General features: G+C 39.7%; 3 protein-coding genes across 10 annotated transcripts in view; 2 read left to right on the top strand and 1 right to left on the bottom strand.

Moving 5' to 3' along the window:
* LOC109531097 (piggyBac transposable element-derived protein 4-like) overlaps positions 1-9,348 on the top strand; it is a 62,758-nt gene extending 53,410 nt beyond the window's left edge. For 6 of the 7 annotated variants that reach the window (XM_019895182.1, XM_019895181.1, XM_019895180.1 and 3 more), the window contains one exon: positions 7,560-9,348. In XM_019895182.1, the coding sequence (XP_019750741.1) occupies positions 7,560-9,330 (1,771 nt within the window). In that variant the 3' untranslated portion in view covers positions 9,331-9,348. Of the gene's footprint in view, positions 1-4,799; positions 5,037-7,559 lie in introns of those variants that run through there. The other variant, XM_019895176.1, reaches the window with a different exon arrangement.
* Positions 93-3,268, top strand: timm22 (translocase of inner mitochondrial membrane 22 homolog (yeast)). Its single transcript, XM_019895239.1, has 4 exons — positions 93-366; positions 777-973; positions 2,605-2,677; positions 2,779-3,268. Exons 1-4 carry the CDS (start codon positions 108-110, stop codon positions 2,853-2,855), a joined length of 606 nt encoding a protein of 201 aa, XP_019750798.1. The 5' UTR covers positions 93-107; the 3' UTR covers positions 2,856-3,268.
* A 1,554-nt stretch (positions 9,349-10,902) lies between the features above and the next one.
* Positions 10,903-18,712, bottom strand: cunh11orf54 (chromosome unknown C11orf54 homolog). Of its 2 annotated transcripts, none has more exons than XM_019895225.1 (8): positions 18,554-18,712; positions 18,384-18,482; positions 18,203-18,276; positions 18,000-18,101; positions 13,016-13,192; positions 12,564-12,713; positions 11,600-11,716; positions 10,903-11,287 (listed from the first exon to the last, which is right to left on the bottom strand). In XM_019895225.1, the coding sequence occupies exons 1-8, from the start codon at positions 18,618-18,620 to the stop codon at positions 11,114-11,116; spliced, it is 960 nt and encodes a 319-aa protein (XP_019750784.1). In that variant the 5' UTR covers positions 18,621-18,712; the 3' UTR covers positions 10,903-11,113. The 2 variants fall into 2 exon arrangements, with proteins under 2 accessions (XP_019750784.1, XP_019750783.1); XM_019895224.1 differs by lacking the exons at positions 18,000-18,101; positions 18,203-18,276; positions 18,384-18,482; positions 18,554-18,712 and adding exons at positions 14,192-14,293; positions 14,395-14,468; positions 14,576-14,674; positions 14,746-14,907.
* Between the last annotated feature and the right edge of the window lie 44 nt (positions 18,713-18,756).

Raw genomic sequence — 18,756 nt, 5'->3', positions numbered from 1 at the left:
TTAATTTCAAAATCAAATGAACAAGCCTCCAAAATTATTACAAATGGAACGAATCTGCCTCTGCTCCTTCAAAACTACATTTACCTAATGCGCTGTCATTGACAAACATGGCGGCCTCCACGAGAGCTGCAGAACCTTATGCCTCTGATTCTAAAAGTTCTCCTCCAGCTGGTCCGAGCATGGAAAGCCCAGTGATTCAGTACAGTATGGTCCTGGATTATCTTATTGGGGACAAGAGGACCTTGAAGGACTTGAACCCCGGTGTCATGGGGGGACTCCCAGTGCCTCCTAAAAGCGAGGAGCAGAAGAGAATAGAGAGGGCAATGGAGAGCTGCGCTTTCAAGTCCATTTTGGCCTGCGTTGGAGGTACAGTAAATATAATTAACTAACCTTTTCAAGCCATCGTGCCAAAAATGAAACACATTTGTGGACACATCAGTGTTTGTCTTCGATCATTGCTTCTGCCGGCGACTGATTCTGATTCGAAGGAAAACGATGTCTGCACTCAGTTGTGTGTAATGGAAATCGAAGCGGAGATCCACTTTGAACAATAGAAAACGGTAAAATAATAAAATCATCCTACAAATGGCATTCAATTAATCGATGAATTGACCAGCCCAAGTTTGAACAAATTAATTTCAGAGTACATAGATGATTCGTTCGTAGGTTATAAACAGGTCCATGTTTTGATTGATTTGATCATCATTATAATGAAAGGTTACATTCCTAATATCTACCAAGTCGGTGTTTACTCTTTTATTGTTTGTTTTGCACAGGGTTTGTCCTCGGGGGAGCATTTGGTGTTTTCACTGCAGGCATAGACACCAATGTTGGTTTTGATCCCAAGGACCCGCTGAGGACCCCCACAGCACGAGAAGTCCTCAAAGACATGGGCCAGAGGGGCATGTCCTACGCGAAGAACTTTGCCATCGTGGGTGCCATGTTCTCCTGTACAGAGTGCATCATAGAATCGGTATGATAACACGACAAGTCTTTATTTTGTGCACAAAATGCAGGATACAGTAGAACAGGGGTCCCCAACCTTTATTGCCCCACGGACCGGTTTATGTCAGACAATATTTTCACGGACCAGCATTTAAGGTGTGGCGGATAAATACTACAAAATAATATGGTAAGAGCTGCTTAATAATGTTTAATGCCTTCAAAATACGATACAACGCAAATTCAAAGTGCATGAAAATGTCAACTCACCACAATGCTGAATCAGTGCGAGCACCGAGCTTGATTTTCTGCAACCGGGCGGTCCCATCTCGGGGTAATAGGAGACAATGACACCTGAAGTGTGTGCTTTATGTCGAGTCTACCTCGTAATTTTGTTTTAGTCGCCGTTGCTGTCCCTCAAATAGGAGACAAGTCGGAAATAGCAACAGTGCGATTGTGGCGATCTCAGAGTATTCCGCCATAACTTGAATCCAGAACACCGGCAGAGTTGTTGTCTCGAACGTACTTTTAAGGCCGCCGTCATTTGCGATCGCCAGCAGTTTATTTTATTCATTTAGCAAGCTCCGGCGTTTTGTTTTTAGCGTAATCAGTCACGTGACAGAGAAGCGTGGTTTGACGTGCATCAAGAGTGACACAGATGGATGTAACGTAGAATCGGGTAATTTTTCAAAATAATATATCTTTCGTATTCCAAAATAAATACAACGGAATTGATGTAAGTTCTTATTGTGCAGCCCGGTAAAAATACCGGTCCGCGGACCGGCGGTTGCGGACCCCTGCAATACAACATCACTTCCTAAGTATGCGTGAAACTCAGCACTGTGACATTGTTTAATAAAACAGTTACATACTGATAACCTCATTGTCAATTGTATGTCATGTTGGTCATTTTGTGATTTTAAATCTGTGAAATGGACCTTGAAAATGCAATTCCACCTATATTGTTGGATTTAATTTAGAGATAAAATTACATTAAGTTAATTATATAGAAAATATTTTTCACAAACGTGGCATGATTTGACACCACCGATGAATGGTGGTGCAGAGGAAGTCATAAAGCACAGAATATTTACATTAACACATTAGTTTTCCTCACTGTTTAGCGTTTTTTACTGCCCAGTGTTGGGGGTTTTTTCCGTCCTCTCCACATAATCTTCTTTAGGACAAAACATCATCTTCTTTAGGACAAAACAAAAAGGCCCAAAATAAAAGCTAAACATGTGATTTGTACACCGTCTCATGTGATGTAATAAATGGCATGTCCAACATACAGGTTAAAATCCCTGTAACATGAAAATAAATGTTTTTGAAATTTGACATACAAATACATTGAAATGGTGAAAAAGATTGTAATAGCGTTGCTCCACAAATGAGTAATACGTAGTTCTTAAGAAGTCTTTGCACACATTTTCAGCAATTGTCTTCAATCATGTAGAATGCATTCAGAAAGAAACTTCTGAAATTCACTTGACATGGTCTTTAAAGACTGCAGAGTTCATTTCCTCTAACATTCAGATATGAAAATAATGAATGAATAAATCATATATCAGTCTTTCTCTTCCATGTTTTGTCAGATCCATTTTAATTTGTCTTATAACAGACTGGGACACAGTGGTTACATTTGTCCAATTTTATTTACAGCACAGAGGCAAATCTGACTGGAAGAATGCTGTGTATAGTGGCTGTATAACTGGAGGAGCAATCGGGTTTCGTGGTATGTAATGCCATATAGATGATGTACTGTATGTAATACTTTTTTTTTTTCTCATATCGACTTTTTTTTTACTCTGTTTTTTGTTTTTCCCACACTTGTAGCTGGTCTGAAGGCCGGTGTCCTAGGATGTGGAGGCTTTGCTGCTTTTTCTGCAGCCATTGAGTATTATCTGCGGTGATGCTCGAAAGTGACTCTGTGGACAAAGAATTAGTTCCTCCAGACGAGCCTGTGCAGACCAACTGTAAGGGATCACGACATAATTGGACTGCAAATGGGGACGCGGTGCAGCAGCCAACTAGAATTCATGATTGGTTGGATTCCTGTGATTGCTGTAAGTGGACAGAAAAACATACTAATGCCTTGTTTTCTGATTGTTGGCAGATCAGTGTGTTGACTTCTGTCAATATGTTAAGAATCATGAGTTGGGGAGAAACACTGGCCACCTTCACGTCATTCTTCTTTTCAGTGAGCAATGTTAATAAGAGTATGTATATGAAGACATTTTGGTCATTTGAGAAGGTTTATTTTCCAATTTACCGGAATCTGTGACCACAAAACAGCTCATTGAGGTAAAGATGTTTTCTTTTCATATTTTTAAGTCATGTTTGTCATGTATTGTGACGTGTCATAAACATTAAATTCCCATTAGAAAGTCGTGAGTAAATTCTTTAAATGAAGACCTCCGATTTGGAGCATTTGCAGAATTGCACAATTTTGAAGAACAAAATCCAGAATTGCCAAACTTTGGTGGGATTGGGCAAACATCTGGAGGAGCAACACTGATGGTCTCTACAATTTACTTGCAAAGTAACAAAAAATGAGACTCAGCAAGGAGGTACAGTAAACACTTTGCCCAAGAATTTCTTGTGTATTAACGTTGTGGAAGAAATCCCATGAAAACACCATGTGCACAATCTTGCTCCACCCAGTATCAGTACTTTTTGTCTCTGCTTCCCTCATGTGGCCATTTTTGGATATGAGGTCAAACCGGAGCACAACACAGGGTATTGGCCTCTGTCCAGACCAGGGCAACCACACTCTGAATCGCACCCTGATAAAATTTGAGGCCCTACAAAAATACATGGTGACAATATGACAATAGCAGTTCTCTCGAATGGCTGTGCGTTCATGCGTACATTATATTTTTTTAGTTTTAAAACAAAAGTTGAGTTCCTATTTTATATCAGCGTCCAATATAAGTGTCGCCAGCAGAGGCTGCTTAGAACTTTGCATCTCAGATCACGAAGAGAACATGCAAACTCCACACGGGAAGGGCTGAGCCCGGGATCGAACCCTCGACCTCTGTACTCTGCGGCGGACGTGCAAGCTAGCCAGTCGACCACGTTGCCGTCAAGAGTAAGTTTGTTAAAAATAAATGTGTTTCACGGCAAATGCGTCAATTTAACGTGATAAAGGAGATTCGAAGTACCTGGACATTGAATGAGCCAAATAAACACCATAAAACTGCAATATTGCTTTTACACCCCCCACCACACACACACACACAAAATATTATTTTTTTGTTAATGCGTAAAGGTCATTTACTTCTGATAAAACTACAGGTGAGTGTTTAACGTTTGTATATCAGAGTGCAATTATAAACGTGGCCATTAGAGGGTGTTTACACCTTGCATATCAACGGCTGACCACCGTCGAAGAAGAGTCAGCATATTTTTTTTTAAATATGGCACGGCAGATGAGTAGCTAATCATTTTCACCAATGTACACGTGATAACGGGGATTAATAGCGCATTTGAAAGTACACTTTTTGAACGAGTCAAATAAGCACCATCAAACTTAAGTAATGGCTTTAGGTCTGTTGCTTGGATGGTTCCACATAAAAAAAAACATTCTTACGTCACAGACGTAATGCCATTACTGAAGTTTGATGGGGTGTTTATTTGACCGACTGAAATAAACATCCATGGGGGTTTATTTGACTCGTCAAATACACCCAAATACACCCATGGGCGTGTATTTGACTCCCATGGGGGTGTATTTGACTCGTCAAAGCAACGGGTTTTAACAGGAAAAGAAAAAAAAATCTCAACATGGGTCTCACTCTTCTGTCACGCCCCTCTCTCTCTCTCCTTGTGGGTGCTTGGCTTTGCGCACGTCACAAGCAGCGGGACCTGCTGGATGAGAGAAGTCGGAAAACTCCGGTTTGATAGGCATTCACTGCAAAAAAAGCGCAACTTCACCAACTATTCACGAAAGCAATGGCTACAGAAAGAGAAAACTCAGACGCTGAGATATCAATCACGCTTTCTGATGAGGAAGATAACGTGGCTGAGGTGAACGTTTTCCTTGATTCCACGAGCGATGAGGAGGATTTGTGGTGCTTGTCATCCGATGAAAGGTACAGTTTGTCATGTCGTTCCATTTTAAACTCCACGTTAACTGTCGTAGGGACTTGTTTAGAAACAAGGTGCCTAATGCCATTTGCCACTTGTGCGTCTGCGAGAAGCTACTTTGGATAGTATCACAATCTCACACACATGGTTGTCAAACTATCCCGCGTTACATGCCGTCAGTTACGGTTGCCCCGCTCGGGGACGTCAGGGGTCACAACGGTGCAACGACATTGCATTGTTACATTGTAAACATACTTTTACGATGGCAACTTGAATTCGTGCCTTAAAAAAAAGTATCTGTCCATTCATTTTCCACACTGCTTATCTTCTTAATTGTCGCGGGGGTGGGTGCTGGAGCCGATCTCGCTGACTTCGGGCGAAGAGTAGACTCGTCAGTCACAGGGCACGGATAGATGACCTACAACCATTTAAACTCCCATTCACAAACAACCAGCGTGGGTGTACATGCTGCGTGCCTGCTGCACACAAATCAGGCATGTGAACCGCGACACCATCAGTGAACTCAGGAAAAGTAAAAATCATTTTCCTTTTAATAACAGGCGGAAACGCGGGGGTAAAAAAGAAGAAAAAGAGAACAAAAAGACGTCAGTCATGGGGAAATGCGAAAACGAATCACAACAATGAGACGCTCCTGAAAATGAGATGCTATGTCGTAATTAAAAGGGAGCCTACTATCTCACCTCACGAGAGACTAAGTCATAATCATGAGAGACAAATTCATATTAATAAGACACTAGGTCATAATTATGGGATAATATCTTATTGTTACAATTGCAGCCAACCACCAATAGTAAAACATATATACAATATAATACATGCTGTAAAAGCACTAATGATGGCATTCCTTACTCGTTTAGCTTCATCTGACAAGCCCAGGAGTGAAATCTAAATCTAAACATAATTATTAAATATGAAGAAAACCTCCATCATAAAAGCTCAAGGATGCCAGAGTGTATTTATCGTATGAAATGAACTTGTGTACACATAGATTATACTGATGATAACTCCCTAAAACAACAAATACAATTGGAGAAACTTTATTTTGGTTTGGGACTTTTTGCTTTGTTTTTCTCTGGTGTCTGTAGCCAGGTCAGCACTGCAAATGAGACTCTGTTCTCACTTGTTTTACCTGGCTCAAGATGAATGGATGAATGGGTGAATTGTAGCCACTACATTCAGCAATAAAGGAGCTCTTTGACTGCTCTGTCATGTTCGCTTGCATAAAGGCCTCCACATTTTGATTTCGATGTAAAATGTAGGTGTGACATTTAATATTATACAGTCAATTGCAGTAAATGTACAAAAAGTGGCTAGAAATTCTCACGATAGTTCAAAAATATTGTTTGAAGCTGAAGATACAGTGACAAAATGCCTCATATTTTCATCTTGAGCCGCTTTAGAAACCACACCACAGATGTCACAATGGCAGCTACAGTAGTTGAAAAGTTCAAAAAGTTTGATTACGGTCAAGAATGGTGAGCGACCACACATTTGAGGAAAATTAATATGTTTCACATCATGAAACACATTTAAATATCTAAAAAAAAAACATCTCACCTGCAGGATTTTCTGGAGACTGCAGATTTCATTATTCCCTTAATCACACACATCCAGGTCCTGAAATACTAAAGCAGGCCCAGACCATCACTTTGCCAATGCCATGTTTGACGATTGGCATTTTATTATTCTGTACCAGAAGCTTTATTTTCACACCGAATGTAACAGGCTTTTATAAATTTAAACTTTTGTCTTGTCAGTCACCTTAATATTTCTTCAGAAGTCTTGGAGATCATCAAGATGTTTCTTAGCCAACGTGAGATTAGCATTTTGAGGGGTTTTTTTTTGTTTTGTTTTTTTTGCCAGCAGGGTTTTTGCCTTGGAGCTCTTCCATGGATGCCATTTTTGTCCAAGGTCTTTCATATGATTGAGACATAGACACTGACCTGAACTGAATCCAGTGAGACCTTCATACATTTAGGTGTTTTTTTTTTTTTTTTTTTTGTCAGCGGATACAGTCGTTGTCATACTGTTGGAGTTATTTGGGTTGCCAAACTACTCTGGGTAGGTTAATCAGTGTTCCCAGTTTGCTGTATTTGTTGATATTGGCTATGACTGTGTTTCCATGGAGACCCAAAGCCTTGAAAATTGCTCTGCACCCTTTTCAGACAGATACATTTCAATCACATTTTTAGTTACAACCTCAGATAATTTTCCCTCAAGGGTTTTTGTGGTTAAAAAAAGTTCAAAGCTCTCCAACATTATGCACCATTTGAACATTTAATTGAGTGATTTTTTTTTTTAATTCGAAAATTGCTGCTAGCTAGCAAATTGTTGGATTTAGAACTAATACATGTTTTTTGTTGTTTTAAATTTCCCCAGTGTGGGACAAATAAAGGATATATTTTATCTTTTTTTTTTTTTTGATTAGAAAATGACTGCTAGCTAGCAAAAGGTTGGATTTAGAACTAATACATGTTTTTTGTTGTTGTTTTGTTTTTTTTCTATAGTGTGGATTACCACGATGATACTGATGAAGATGTGGACTATCAGCCACCAAGAGCCACCACCACTGCCCGGCTGCAACGTCCCGCCACCCGGCACTCCTCCACCATACTCCTTCAGGAAGAGCCATTGACGTCTTCACCAGCACCATCGTCTGCAATTAAACGCAAGAAGACCGTGCAGAAATCAGCCCACAACAAGCGCCACGTTTCTGAATCTAAAGAGAGGTGGCACTGCAAGGAGGAGAGTGACATCAATCCAAAGCCTCCCCCTTTCACACCTGCCAGAACCCCTGGACCTACGTTTGACACCTCGGCCCAGTGGTCTCCCCTGGCTCTTTTTCAGCTTTTTTTCAGTGCATCAGTTGTTCGCACAATTATCGACAATACAAATGCAAATGCAGAGAAAAAACAGGCGAAGGCAAAGTCATTCCGCTGGAAATTGCTCACTGTGCCTGAGTTCTACGTCTTCATTGCTGTTGTCATTTTCACTGGCATTGTCAAAGTCCCTGACAGGGATGACTACTGGACGAAAAGATGGCCATACAACTTCAGCTTCCCGAGAAACGCCATGAGCAGGGACCGCTTTGAGGCCATATTGTGGTCACTGCACCTCAGCGACCCAAAAGACAATGATAAAAAGGAGAGTCGAAAAGGTATACGCTTACACGATCGGCTGTTCAAAATCAAGCCGCTTTACACAGACATTGTTTCAGCATGCAAAGCTAATTTTCAACCCCAGAAGAACATTTCGATCAATCAAAGAGTGGTGCCCTCAGCTCGGATCACCGCCAAACCACAATGTACAAATGGCAAAGCCTCGGCACTCGGTTTCAAACTGTTAGTTTTGGCAGACTCGCTTACTGCATACACGTGGAACTTCTTTGTATGCTCAGAGAAGACCGTGTCTTCCACCATTGGTCAAAGTCTGCGTGACCGAACAATCATGGACATTGTGGATCCGTCCCGGCTGGGAGGGGGCTATAAACTTTTCGTAAACAATTTTTACTCCAGTCCCACCCTCTTCCGGGACCTTCAGAAATTCAACATTGGATGTTGTGGCCCCATCAGAAAGAATCAAGTCGGTTTTCCCAAGACTACGGAAAATGATCTTCCCGCAAAGGCTGAAAAGGGAGACCTGCGATGGTTGAGGAAGGCTGACCTCCTCTTTGTCAAGTGGATGGGCCCACAAAAAGTCACCATGTGCTCTTCGCTCCACGTGGCATGCAGTGGGCAGACCATGAAGAGCAAAGTCAAAGTGAATGGTGGGCGCCAAATGAAAAGAATCACCATTCCTGATGCCGTCCAGGACTACAATCGCCATAAGGGGGGTGTGGATCTGTCCGGCGATTACACTGTCCATCACAAGACCATAAAGTGGTACAAAACTTTTTTTTTCCATTTTGTGGAGATTGCAGTCGTCAATGCCTTCATCCTACACAAGGAGCTGATTGCTCTCCAGAACGAGCCCACAATGCAAAAGCCACTGACTCAGCAGGTCTTCCGCGAGAGGCTGGCTGCAAGCATGCTCGAGCTGGATGGAAAGACGACAGCACCACCGACACCATCACCACCACCGGCCGCAGGAGCAGAAGCATCCCAAGTCACCTGCATGCCCACATTCTTTCAAGGTAACTGTAGGAAATACTGCAGGAGGTGTCATGCTATGGGTACGACCCGGGTCAAGACAAAAGTGTACTGCAGGAAGTGTGAGGTCCCGCTGTGCTTCACCCAGAAAAAGAACTGCTTTCAGCTTTGGCATGATGAACAACATTGAAAGGACAGGGTGTCCCCCCCCCCAAAAAAAACAAAAACTATATATTTTATTCATTCAAAATATGAATATCTGCAGAATTCCTAAACCTCCTGGGTTGTGTCTTGACAGGCTTGCGTGTCAGGAGAGATCACTAGGGGCACTTTAGGAAATTATTTGATTTCACTTAATTTGTCAGAAAAATATTAATTGTAAAGATATCGTCGTTCATCTGTCTATGTCAGTGACATATAGTGACAGGCGGAGCAATTAAAAGGTCTTCCATAAAATGGCAGAAGGTAGAATAAACCCATGTAGTCACATCTGTTGTCATTTATGCAACAGAGTTGGTCAGGAAGTAATGCGAGTACAATTAATTAACTCATTCACCCCCAAAGACGTTTTTAAACGTCTTTTCAGACTTGGCCCAGAATTGGCTGGTACTGAATGAGTTAAACCCGTCCAAATTTCACGGTGTGAGGAAATTGAAATGAGGTCAGCAACTTTGAATGTTCATAGTACATGAGACTTTGTGACATTTTTGATTGGTGGTGTGCCTTAAGATTTTCTAATCTGAAATACAAGCCATGGCTCCATAGTTTAAACACTCAACTTAACTCAACTGTATTTATAGAGCACTTTAAAACAACCACCGCTGTACACAAAGTGCTGTACATGGAGCAAAAAATAATTCAACACCAAACAATAAGACAATAAATTAAAAACAAAGTCAATAGAAAACTCAAAAACAGCAAAGCTAAAAAAGTAAGTCTCATGCTGAGTCAAAAGTCAAAGAATAAAAATGAGTTTTAAAATGAGTTGCACGAAATGAGTTCTTGCACTTAATGTCGGTTTGCTGTTCAGCAGTTTTGTGCCGTCCTTGAATGCTGATGAATGTATTAATGAAAAATGAAATAAGTGCACATACTATGTCCATATTCATAATGGTATTTTTAACATACTTTTTTTCTTTGCAGTTTCTCATGATATTCGTTCACTTAATTATGTATTTTTTGTTTTCTGCTTCCAGTTTTATATTTCATGAATTCAATTTAATTTTCATTTTTTTGCAAGCATTATTTAATCCCTTCTATATTCATCTTGATACTTTTGTTTTTGACCATATTGTTTATTTGGACAATGTTTGTCATATAATGGTCTAATTTTTTTTTTTTAATCCTCATATGCGTTACCGGTGGGATTTTATTTGTATTCAGTACAATATCCCAGTTATTGTTCTAATCTAGTCAGTCCTTTTTGAAAAATTCAATGGCTTTCTCTGTCCAAACACTTCTATGCAGAGGTGTCTTGCTTTGTTTTTATGTAATTATCATAAACAGGGAACATGTAATATGGTCACCAATGTCATTTGCCAATCATGCACTTAATGTATTGTTATCTAATGCACTGAAAATATATAATAAATTAAAGTTGTAAAAGGTTTCTACCGGAGGAAAATCCTTTGCCATCAGTGGCATGTGGAAAAACACAATATTACACAAAAAAGTGTGTAGAATTTCAAAGGATGGTTGGCTCTTTTTTAAAAAAATATTTTGGCGAAATCTACAGTGTATAAATACAAGGTTACCAGATGAATTTATTTTAAAAGGGTTTATTAATCCTGTGGTATATTCCACATTATACAGTGCAATAATTTTATACCCAAGCCTGTATCACCACAAATACAAGATATTGATTTTCAACATTTCAATTCAATGGAAACCGTTTCCCAAAAAAAAAAAAAAAAAAGACAATTTATGTGGTCCTGATTTTCATCGTTAACACCAGTGCACCATGCAATTCTTGTTTAATCTCTTCCGACTGCATGGGTCTCTTTGGGCCTGTCGATGCGGTACATGAACTCCGCAGGCACGAAGTAGCCCAAGTACTCCACGCTGTCAGGTGTGGTGTCGATGTAGTAGTGACCACCTTCTCCATGAGGACTGAAGCAGTGGGTGTGCTCCACACGTAAGTCAAGTCCCTTAATACAAAACACGCAAATGATCATTGAAACAGACATTTTGGTGCTTCACAGCAGCATTGTTTTCACCAATGCAGTGATTCCCAACTACTCTGCCCGTGGTACAACAAGGTCGATACATTAAGTGTATCCACTTCATGTTTGTTGCTAAAGTACCACAATCGTAAGTTGTCTTAACTTTCCAGAACGTTAAACTACTGCAATTGTTTTTTGTTTTTTTTTGTCACCAACGCCGCCTTTCAAAAATAAAACGGTGATTAAATACTTTTTGTACAGTAGTACATGCATGAATTGATAAGATGATATACTTACAGGATCTTTAGATACAAGCACCGACTGGCAGATGAGTGGGGCTTTCACCTCAAAGTGTTTGAGCCAGCTGTTGACCTCTTCGTTCGAAGTGAGCGGACACACCGAGAACTCTCTGGGCTGTGCAGAAACGGTAAGCATGAGTCTCACGATGACCATCTTTCTATGCAGGAAATTGCTTGTTTAAAGGAGACATCGTATGCATTTTCTGACAATTTAAAACAGTTAGGTGTCGAAATAGAACTCTGTGTCATGACACACAAAAAAAATCAAGAATTTTAGGTAACACTTCAAACCCCATTGCTGTGTTGCCGAAATGAGCCCATTTATGAGGGGGTACGGATTTCATCACAAGCAAGTGACTGCGAATCAAAAAAAGGAACTGCGAAATGCCCTCATGGAGGCAGCACATGGTCATCCAAGTCACATTTTGCATTGACTCATGTCGATAGCAAAACAGACAAATCACCACACGCCCCCACCCTCACCACGTGGACAATTTGTCAACGCACAACACTTAATCCTAATCTGTCCCTCCAACAAGTCTTTGCATCAATGCTTAGCCCTGTTCGGGAGGCAGCACATGGTCATCCAAGTCACATTTTGCATTGACTCATGTCGATAGCGTAACAGAAAAATCACCACACGCCCCCACCCTCACCACGTGGACAATTTGTCAACACACAACATGTCAATGACTTAATCCTAATCTGTCCCTCCAACAAAAGTCTTTGCATCAATGCTTAGCCCTGTTCATTGCAGTGGGGCGGAAGCGCGGAACATCCTGACAAATGGAGAAATGTTCTTCTATTGGCACATTGTAGATTTCGTTGGTAGTATAATTTCCCACTTGATGGGTGGGCAGGCACTCCAGAGACCCAAGGATTTACATACAAAAATCAAAGAGTTCATAATATGTCCCCTTTAATGTCTTTTAAAGTTGTTGCGTTAAAATGCTCATATATACCATAATGTGGATTTTAGCGTTCCCCTTCTGGATGATGAAGGTCCCCCCCAGAGCCAGGCTTTTATCAGGGTAGTGAACCTCCAGAGTCTTTCTCAAGGCCGTCACAATACTGTGATCTCCCGTTCTTCTCTTGGCCCGCACCTCAATGACCTGCGGACAGGAGGAGACGCTTGTCTCATCTTACATCATCCATTTGCTCTTCGTAATGTTACAATTGATGCCTGTGTTAAGTGTGATGGGGATTGAGTTCATGCACAAGCGCCCCCTTGTGGAATCATTTTCAGAGCGCAACTTAAACACCCACTTGAGGTCAACATGTCCCAGGAACGTTTTATTGGGGGAAGAGATCATACACAGACATCATTCTTGCAATAGCAAGATTTTTTTTTTTTTTGGTTTGTTTAATACTTTGCTGCTGCTGTACTCGTAGTAGTTATAATCATGATCATCACCTTTCCTGGCCTCCCCTCACAAGCATATAGGTTCCCCAGCAGTCCAAAGTTGCAGTCAGAGAATTTGTCTCTGTATCTTTCTTGCAGACACTGGCCATCCACTGGATTGATGGAGGAGAAGTAGCTGCTGTTCACTGCGGGTCTTCCGTCTGCTTCAGTCAGAACCAGCGGAATCAACTGGGATAGCAAATACAGTATTTATAATACACATCAAAGCTCAGTTTGCTGTTTTGAAAAGCGGAAAAAAAAATCTAATCGTTTAGATATTCCTTTCTTGTCAGTACAGTCCAAATCGTCATATATTTTCATGGAATAGGACAACATATAATGGCTAGAACTATCAGTTTAATAATAAAACAATCACAAAATTAACACTTAAGTGCTGTTTTTAGAGTCTTTTTCGGCCTCTTCCCACATTTTCGGAATGTGGGAAGAGGCCGGCATAACCGGAAAAAAAAACTACTAATATTGACATACCTGTCAACCTTTCGGAGCGCCAACCCATATAAACTACCAAAAAAATCCTTATAAAGAGCAAAAAATCCTTATAACATACCAAAGCATTTTATATGTCAAAATAACGGCAGAAAAAAACCCACGAAATTTTTAATGATATTTATTGTAGATCTCCATAATACAATGGCAGGTGAATGTCTAATCATCATTCTACTTAGTGGCATTACTGTGTTCAGAGTTGTATTCCTGCGTTACTTTTTTCACCTTGTAGATTAGAACTTGCTTGTACACTACCGAAGTATGGAATGAATACTGTGCTGTTTTCAACTAGGAACCACGTGATTTACTGGAACTTTACCGGAAATGAAAGCATTCGAGTAGACGAGCACCATTCTGGGCAAAAGCAAACGGAACTACCTGTTCAGGAAAAAAAAACAAAAAAAAAAACGGAAATTTTCAGAATCCGTATGATTTGTGCGATATGGCCATATACGTAAGATTCACCACAAAATCCATATAAAATATGGCTAAACCGTAGGAGTTGACAGGTATGGATTAAGTTTGGGCATTGCTTTTTTGCCAACTCTTATTACAGAAGATGATACCACACAAGACCTCTCAATCGAATCTTTGTGGTTTCACTGTATTATGTGAATTACAAAACAAACAGTGACAGCTCTAAAATGGTGGCGGTGCATTGCTGAAAATTTAGGGGACTACCTCTGCATTCATCCCCACAATCCTCGAGGAAACGGCTCCTGCACCGAGCATGAATGCCCCTGGTAGCTCCAACTCCCTTGATAAAGCATTCATGTCATACTCCTAATAAGAAGAATATGTCAAGACAATCTGACAACACACAAGCAGCAGTCGGAGCCAGCAAATGTTTTGGCATCTCTGGGTGATTTAGAAGACAACAGTACCTTGTGCTTTTGAACCAGAGGAACCAGGTATGGTACTCCTCCCACATCTGTGACCCGAGGACTTCCACACAAACCTGAAGGATTAAGTAAACATCACATGATGAACAAAAGTGCACACATTTAAATGTAAGGTTTAATGTGTGTCACGAGTGGTTTGACATTAGGTATAAAATAATCTTACCCTTAACAGGAAAGTTGAACGGCTCCTTAGTGAGATCAGGACATTCCACAACACTCACTTTAACTTCTGCAAAGTTATCTTCCAGCCCTGTTTGAAGTACTGCAAACAGAAATAATTGTTTGATTCACTCCTCTGACCACGTACTGTGTTAATTATGTTTAAGTCCTTACCAGTACGCAGTTCCTCTAGGTCTGGAACATGCAGCTGAGCCTTTTCAGTTTTGCGAACGAATGCCATGATTAAGTTTGAGTGCAGGTTCGGTGACCAGATCGAAAAACTGAAATCGTAGGTGGTGACTGTGTCGGAGTAAAGTACTAATCAAAGAGTAAATAAAGTAACGAGAGACATATCTTGTACCTGTGCAATAGCCTGCACAGCAAGGTTAGGCCTTTAAAAAATATATACTTTTTTCTTCCATGGCTTGAATCGCAATTAACGATTATTCAGTTTCGTGTTAGTTTTGTTCGTATGGTACTTTAAAAATCGATTCAGTGGGGTGCGTATCTCGTGTAATATGTTAAAAGTCCACATAACGGGTAGACGAAAAAAGTAGACGTGTGAGGGAATCATCTTGATGTTTTTGTTTTTTTTGGTCATTGTTAAGGAAGTCACATGACTTTTAAAAATTGGAATGACTTTAGCTGTTTTCATTTTTGATGGAAAAATACCGGCTTTGAATGACAGGTCGCATATGTATGTAAAAGGTCGCACTATAAGTTCTATAATCTGTTTTACTATTGTCATATCAATATTAAAGCAATCAGTTGACTTTTTACTTTTAAATGTTTTTAACATATTTAATATTTCATTATGATTCACAGCAGTAAGAAACATTGTGGAACTTTTTTTCTATGTATCTATTTCGAAAGGATTTATTGGATCAGGAATTTGTTTTGCTAAATTACTGCCGATATTAACAAAATACTCATTAAATGCCTTTGCTATTTCTGCAGTTTCCTCAATAATGTTATTTTTATCTTTCATAAAGTACTCCGGATAATCTACTTTTTTGGAGCTATTTCTAATTACATGATTTAATGTTTTCCATATTTCTTGAGTGTTGCTTTTATTTTGCTCTAATAATGCATGAAAATGGTCTCTCTTACTAGTTCTTATAATATTTACTAATTTGTTTTTATAGGTCTTATATTTTGTTTCAGCTTCTTTGGTTCTGAATTTTAGAAACGATTTGTATAAATTGTTTTTCTTTTTACATGCATTTTCTATGCCTTTTGTTATCCATCGCTTACTTTGGTCTTTGTACTTTTTGGAGACCTTAATTACTGGGAAATGTTTATCATATAGGGAGGTTATGGTTGACTGAAATGCATCAAACGCAGTATTTGGATCTTCATTTGAGTATACCTCAGACCAGTTTTGTTTGTCTGAGTCTAACCTAAAAGCTGTGATGGAATGTTGGGTTCTGAGTCTTATTTCTGATATGTGGGTTATTAGTTTTCCTGTGAAAATAATTATGAAAGACTGCAAAGACCGGTAGATGGTCACTTATATCAGTTATGGGAAGTCCACTTTCCTTTTTATGATCAATCTTATTTATAAATATATTATCTATTAATGTGGCCGTATCAATTGTTATTTGTGTGTGAAATCTGGTGTCCTTTAATTGAACACAAAGGTGATCTGATATGACTGGATGTATGGCAACATTTGGATACACAAGCTCATGGTACCTTTTGCGCTCTACACTTCATTTTTCTGCCCGCCAGTACGTCTATGTAACCATCATGTATGTCTAATGACTAAAATGTATTCAAACAAAGAATAATATAGACATTCAACAACAATAATAATGATGATGATAGTCATAATTGTGCTGTGAACATACTGTGATCATTTCAAAATTGCCCCCCAAAAAATTTGATTTCCCAAAGAGCCATTCCAGCCTTGAACAAATATGTAAAAGATGATATGAAAAATATCATAATGACATCTCATTTCACTCTGCCATTACAGATAGTATGTTGTATCTCAGGGGTGTCAAACTCATTTTTGGCCCTCGGAGGGCCATTACGACAGTGAAACTGAATAAATGTTTAATCATCAAATCGTATAATTACTTGTACACAACAAATTGATGGATTACGAGTCAATTATTTGTTGTTTGTTCAATTATTGTTCAATTGAGTGCAAACAAGAAAACAAAATCTCAACGTTTTTGCACATGACAATATGCCATTTCTGTACAGATTTTAGCAAGGATCATTGAAGTTGACACACATGATTTGCTTCGAAGGGCCACATAAAATGATGTGACGGGCCGGATCTGCCCCCCGGGCCTTGAATTTGACACCTGTGTTGTATCTGTTGTTAATATTGAAGTTGACACACATGATTTGCTTTCGGGGGCCACATAAAATGATGTGGCGGGCCAAATCTGCCCCCCGGGCCTTGAGTTTGACACCTGTGCTGTATCTGTTGTTAATATTGTCAATTTTTTTTGTTTTTTTGTCAAAGATATTTTATTGTTCTACATTTTCATTGTGATTTCGATGTTTACTAGACCAAAGAATTGAAAGATAATTGCACTTAAAAATGGATGCACTTTAATTAATTTTGCTCAAAAATAATCACTACATCAGTAATAAATATGGAAATTAGAGCTGACTTTTGGAGTGATGCCAGTATGGGTCGAGGGCACTACCAAGGTGCCTTACAGCAAAGCGCTGAGGGTGTCTTCTGTGATGTGTGCATGTATGTGCATACCTGTCAACTTTTCGGAGCGCCACCCTGTACAAACTACCAAAAAAATCCTTATAAAGAGCAAAAAATCCTTATAACATACCAAAGCATTTTATATGTCAAAATAACGGCAGAAAAAAACCCACGAAATTTTTAATGATATTTATTGTAGATCTCCATAATACAATGGCAGGGGAATGGCTAATCATCATTCTACTTCGTGGCATTACTGTGTTCAGAGTTGTATTCCTGCGTTACTTTTTTCACCTTGTAGATTAGAACTTGCTTGTACACTACCGAAGTATGGAATGAATACTGTGCTGTTTTCAACTAGGAACCACGTGATTTACTGGAACTTTACCGGAAATGAAAGCATTCGAGTAGACGAGCACCATTCTGGGCAAAAGCAAACGGAACTACCTGTTCAGGAAAAAAAAACAAAAAAAAAAAACGGAAATTTTCAGAATCCGTATGATTTGTGCGATATGGCCATATACGTAAGATTCACCACAAAATCCATATAAAATATGGCTAAACCGTAGGAGTTGACAGGTATGGATTAAGTTTGGGCATTGCTTTTTTGCCAACTCTTATTACAGAAGATGATACCACACAAGACCTCTCAATCGAATCTTTGTGGTTTCACTGTATTATGTGAATTACAAAACAAACAGTGACAGCTCTAAAATGGTGGCGGTGCATTGCTGAAAATTTAGGGGACTACCTCTGCATTCATCCCCACAATCCTCGAGGAAACGGCTCCTGCACCGAGCATGAATGCCCCTGGTAGCTCCAACTCCCTTGATAAAGCATTCATGTCATACTCCTAATAAGAAGAATATGTCAAGACAATCTGACAACACACAAGCAGCAGTCGGAGCCAGCAAATGTTTTGGCATCTCTGGGTGATTTAGAAGACAACAGTACCTTGTGCTTTTGAACCAGAGGAACCAGGTATGGTACTCCTCCCACATCTGTGACCCGAGGACTTCCACACAAACCTGAAGGATTAAGTAAACATCACATGATGAACAAAAGTGCACACATTTAAATGTAAGGTTTAATGTGTGTCACGAGTGGTTTGACATTAGGTATAAAATAATCTTACCCTTAACAGGAAAGTTGAACGGCTCCTTAGTGAGATCAGGACATTCCACAACACTCACTTTAACTTCTGCAAAGTTATCTTCCAGCCCTGTTTGAAGTACTGCAAACAGAAATAATTGTTTGATTCACTCCTCTGACCACGTACTGTGTTAATTATGTTTAAGTCCTTACCAGTACGCAGTTCCTCTAGGTCTGGAACATGCAGCTGAGCCTTTTCAGTTTTGCGAACGAATGCCATGATTAAGTTTGAGTGCAGGTTCGGTGACCAGATCGAAAAACTGAAATCGTAGGTGGTGACTGTGTCGGAGTAAAGTACTAATCAAAGAGTAAATAAAGTAACGAGAGACATATCTTGTACCTGTGCAATAGCCTGC

Source organism: Hippocampus comes, unplaced genomic scaffold (assembly GCF_001891065.2).
Source record: "Hippocampus comes isolate QL1 unplaced genomic scaffold, H_comes_QL1_v1.1 scaffold177, whole genome shotgun sequence".
NCBI classification, from domain to species: domain Eukaryota; kingdom Metazoa; phylum Chordata; class Actinopteri; order Syngnathiformes; family Syngnathidae; genus Hippocampus; species Hippocampus comes.
The sequence above is the reverse complement of the archived record's forward strand: the minus strand, read 5'-3'. Positions and strand labels throughout refer to the sequence as shown.

Excerpts from the sequence above, each read along its gene's own strand:
- cunh11orf54 (XM_019895225.1), bottom strand. The coding sequence starts at position 18,620 with ATGGCATTCGTTCGCAAAACTGAAAAGGCTCAGCTGCATGTTCCAGAC. Across the intron at positions 13,193-17,999 it reads TTGTGGGGATGAATGCAGAG|TTGATTCCGCTGGTTCTGAC; the intron begins GTAGTCCCCTAA and ends TTGCTATCCCAG. Across the intron at positions 12,714-13,015 it reads GTGAGGGGAGGCCAGGAAAG|GTCATTGAGGTGCGGGCCAA; the intron begins GTGATGATCATG and ends TCCTGTCCGCAG.
- timm22 (XM_019895239.1), top strand. The coding sequence starts at position 108 with ATGGCGGCCTCCACGAGAGCTGCAGAACCTTATGCCTCTGATTCTAAA. Across the intron at positions 974-2,604 it reads CAGAGTGCATCATAGAATCG|CACAGAGGCAAATCTGACTG; the intron begins GTATGATAACAC and ends TTTTATTTACAG. Across the intron at positions 2,678-2,778 it reads AGGAGCAATCGGGTTTCGTG|CTGGTCTGAAGGCCGGTGTC; the intron begins GTATGTAATGCC and ends CCACACTTGTAG.